At 50.8% G+C, this 4,642-nt stretch overlaps 1 protein-coding gene across 1 annotated transcript; it reads right to left on the bottom strand.

The window, feature by feature from the left end:
• Nucleotides 1-336: 336 nt before the first annotated feature.
• Nucleotides 337-1,341, bottom strand: LOC112075223 (G-protein coupled receptor 3-like). Its single transcript, XM_024142246.1, has one exon. It carries the CDS (start codon nucleotides 1,328-1,330, stop codon nucleotides 338-340), a length of 993 nt encoding a protein of 330 aa, XP_023998014.1. The 5' UTR covers nucleotides 1,331-1,341; the 3' UTR covers nucleotide 337.
• Between the last annotated feature and the right edge of the window lie 3,301 nt (nucleotides 1,342-4,642).

Genomic DNA, 4,642 nt, shown 5'->3' with positions numbered 1-4,642 from the left:
AGTGAGCCAGATGAATTGAGCTGATCCTTGTGATGCATCACAGAGCTGAGGTCTAGCAACATTAGGTGGTAGGATGAGTCACATGTTAATGAAATTCAGTACTCGAATTTATGCGCGAGCAGCTGAGTTGTCCAGAATGGCGTGTTTCTGGAACAGTACATCGCATTTGTGTTTAGGTCTGAAGTGCAAGGATGTATGATGTTGCTATTGGTTTTCAAACTATAGGGCAGTCTACTATTAAGGGGTGTGTGGTTGTGGGTGTGTTGTGGTGGTTGTGTGTGTGTGTGTGTGTGTGTGTGTGTGTGTGTGTGTGTGTGTGTGTGTGTGTATCTCCATCCTACACATCAACAGGCCTGTGTGTGTTGTGTCTGTGAGGACAGCAGGCGTGCAGCAGCACCAGTCGTATGTCTCTGTTCCTCAGGCTATACAGTAGAGGGTTGAGCAGAGAGTTCCCCGCCGCCGGCACTAGCGTAGCGTACGTATACAGGGGTGAGCTAGATGCGTCACCCAGCAAACCGTAGAGGGCGAAGGGCGTCCAGCAGCTGACGAACACTCCGAGGACTAACAACAGCCGAGAGAGTCCCTTACCCCGGCCCCCGTGCTTGCTGGCATACGATTGGTCGTCAGGCAGGAAGTGCCTCTGCGTGGCGATGGCGTGGGCGTGCCTCCTTGCGACACGGCAGATTCCGGTGTACAGCTGCAGCGTGACCATGACGACCAGAAGGAAGCCGCCGCAGAGCAACGACAGGTATGTCCGGGTCAGGGGTCGCGCAACGGAACAGGTTGTGATGTCATTGAGGCAGTGCCACCCCAGCACCGGCCCCGAGCCGATCAGACACGACCCCAGCCAGACGAGGGCCAAAAGACCAGCAGCACAGCGGCGCGAGTGGCGGGAGCCGTAGGTGAGGGCGTGGCTTAGAGACAGGTAACGATCCAGGGCCACGCCCATCAGGCTGAGGAGGGAGGCCGTCAGGGATGTCGCCAGCAACCCTGACGTCATCAGCTCCGACCAATCAGTGGGCTCCACACAAAACAGGAAGAGGAAGTGGAGGATCAAGGCCACGCCCGCCAGCAGGTCGGCTAATGCCAGACTGGCGAGGAGTAGGAAGACAGGAGCGCGGAGAGAAGGCGTGGCCAAGATGGCAGCCACTACGATGGCGTTTTCGGACACGATGAGAGTTCCCGATACGCACAGTGCCACCCCCCATAGGTTGAGAGGAGAGGCCTCAGGCATGGCCGTGGGATCTGATTGGTCCAGCAGGGAAAGATGTGAAGACATCCCTGAACCTGAAGACTCCTCGAACCACACGTCAGAGTCATTTTGGGTCATTATGGGTTAAACACACCACACCTGAGAGAGAGAGAGGAGATGAGAGAGAGAGACGAGAGGAGAGAGAGAGAGAGAGATGAGAGAGAGAGAGAGAGAGAGACGAGATGTGAGAGAGACGAGAAGAGAGAGAGAGAGCGAGAGGGGAAGAGGAAGGCGGGATGGAGGAAAGACAGAGAGAGAGAGTGCAGGAGAAGGAGAGAGAGAGAGAGAGAGAGAGAGAGAAGAGGAGAGAGACTGGGAGAGAGGTGAGAGAGAGAGAGAGAGAGGAAGAGAGAGACGAGAGAGAGAGAGGAAGAGAGAAGAGAGAGAGGAGAGAGAGAGAAGAGAGAGAGAGAGAGAGAGAGGGAGAGAGAGAGAGAGAGAGAGAGAGGAGAGAGAGAGAGAGAGAGAGAGAGAGAGAGAAGAGAAGAGAAGGTGAGAAGAGAGAGAGAGGAGGGGGAGCGAGGGGGAGAGAGAGAGAGAGAGAGAAGAGAGAGAGGAGGAGAGAGAGAGAGAGAGAGAGAGCAGAATTACAGAAATGTTAATACACATTGTCACTTACTAATAGTAGCAGCTCTTCCCTCCTTCTGTGTCTTTCCTGTATGTGGAGTAGTTTATAACCACAGCAGACAGCACCCTGCACTGGGGCTGCATCTCAATAGTCTACATGGCTTCTCTCCTGGTCTTTGGCCACTTCGGCCATCTGTCAAGAGGTCCGGGCCTTTATGACACAGGAGAAGGGCACTTGAACTACTGGTCCAACTCCAAACTGCTCTTCTCAAAGGAGAGACTCAAGCGTGCCTCTCACAGTGCTCTGGACCATTCTATTCATTGCTATGGGACCATTTCCTATTCCATTTGCTATGGACGACCATTCCATTCTATTCTATGGGACCATTCCAATTCCATTGCTATGGGGACCATTCAATTCCATTGCTATGGGACCATTCAATTCCATTGCTCTGGGACCATTCCATTCCATTCACTATGGACCATTCATTCCATTGGCTATGGACCATTCAATTCCATTGCTCTATGGACCATTCCATTCCATTGTATGACCATTCCATTCCATTGCTATGGGACCATTCCATTCCATTTCTATGGAACCATTCCATTCCATTTCTATGGAACCATTCCATTCCATTTCTATAGAACCATTCCATTCCATTGCCTGATCTCTCCTCTTCTCTCTGAAATGTTCACCCCCCCCTCATTGATTTACAAGGTATAGAAAGCAATGTAAGACATATGGTGAAAAATCCCTGTCTAGCCTACGTCCATCCAATGCTTTTAAATCCATGAGGGGGAGTGAAGGAGTGCACACTCCAGGGAGAAGGGGGAGAAGACTGCAGCCCTTCTCGTGTCTCCTCTCCACTCTTCTCCTATAGTGCAGTGGGGAGTGTTTTGTAACAGATTTCCAGCATCTTGGAACACCATGTCAATATGCTCTGGCTCTGATAAATCATTTGACGTTTACAAAATCTACACACTACATACCACATACAGACAGATAGACAGACAGACACTGAAAAATATCTTACCTTCTATTAATAAAAAAGACCTTGATCACAATTCTTCCAAAATCAGCTCTGTTCACAGAGCATTCAGGAGACAGTGATGCCGTGATGCTGTCCTTGTGTCTCGGTGTATCGGTATATCGATGGTCGGTTATATCTCAGAAATGGCTTGTCTGACTGTCCCCATCAGAGTAATAACATAGTCTCAGTTTCTCCGGGTTGGTGCGAACACCAGAATGACTGGATGGATCTAATGCGCGCAGGGTTCTTCACTAGGGAAGGTCTGACTGACGTCAGTGACTTCAGCCAATGAGGTGCTAGGAGAGACGGGGGTGTGATGGGGGACTCCTGTAGAGGAATTTCATTCAGAAAAATGCGACAGCTTCCTGCCCCTCCCACTGCGGCTTGCCTCGTGTGCACCTTTCCCGTAAATAATCCCCGGAACACTCCTTCCTGACACATACACACACACACGCCACAGTAGAGATTCTGATCAATGTGAATTCATTAGGTTTGGAGAGAGGGCTGACGACTTGAGGAGCTGTCCAAGGTGCTGAAACGCAGCTATGTGCTAGAAATTGCTTTAATCAATTGGTTTGATTGCTTTTGTGTGGGTATTAAATAATACAATAAGAACACATTGGAGCTCATACGTGTAGTTTTCTATGCAGCATTGGAAAAGGGGGACAGTTGAAGTGTTTATGTCATTCAATAAGCAAAAGGTGCATGAATAGGATACATAGACCCTTCAGTCCCAAGGTGAGTCACTGGCTACATAGACCTTCAGTCCCAAGCTGAGTCACTGGCTACATAGACCCTTCAGTCCCAAGCTGAGTCACTGGCTACATAGACCTTCAGTCCCAAGTGTAGCCAGTGATTCAGCTTGGGACTGAAGGTCTATGTAGCCAGTGACTCAGCTTGGGACTGAAGGGTCTTGTAGCCAGTGATCAGCTTGGGACTGAAGGGTCTATGTAGCCAGTGACTCAGCTTGGGACTGAAGGCCTATGTAGCCAGTGACTCACCTTGGGACTGAGGGTCTATGTGGCCAGTGACTCAGCTTGGGACGGAGGGTCTATGTATCCAGTGACTCAGCTTGGGACTGAGGTCTATGTAGCCAGTGACTCACCTTGGGACTGAAGGGCCTATGTCCAGTGACTCAGCTTGGGACTGAAGGTCTATGTAGCCAGTGACTCAGCTTGGGACTGAAGGGTCTATGTAGCCAGTGACTCAGCTTGGGACTGAAGGGTCTATGTACCAGTGACTCACTTGGGACTGAAGGGTCTATGTAGCCAGTGACTCAGCTTGGGACTGAAGGGTCTAGGTAGCCAGTGACTCAGCTTGGGACTGAAGGGTCTATGTAGCCAGTGACTCAGCTTGGGACTGAAGGGTCTATGTAGCCAGTGACTCAGCTTGGGACTGAAGGGTCTATGTACCAGTGACTCAGCTTGGGACTGAAGGTCTATGTAGCCAGTGCCTCAGCTTGGGACTGAGGGTCTATGTAGCCAGTGACTCAGCTTGGACTGAAGGTCTATGTAGCCAGTGACTCAGCTTGGGACTGAAGGGTCTATGTAGCCAGTGACTCAGCTTGGGACTGAAGGGTCTATGTAGCCAGTGACTCGCTTGGACTGAGCTATGTAGCCTAGTGATCCAGTCTTGGAGATTGTCTGTGACTCAGAGAGGGTCTATGTAGCCAGTGCATCAGTTGGGACTGAAGGGTGGGCTATGTAGCATATGTAGCGACTCACGCTTGGGATCTTGAAGAGTCTTGTACTTCCTGACCAGCTTGGGATGCCAAGCGCACTAGACGCGCATG

This window comes from Salvelinus sp. IW2-2015, unplaced genomic scaffold, assembly GCF_002910315.2.
Source record: "Salvelinus sp. IW2-2015 unplaced genomic scaffold, ASM291031v2 Un_scaffold3036, whole genome shotgun sequence".
NCBI lineage: Eukaryota > Metazoa > Chordata > Actinopteri > Salmoniformes > Salmonidae > Salvelinus > Salvelinus sp. IW2-2015.
This window is presented reverse-complemented; position numbering and strand designations above follow the sequence as displayed.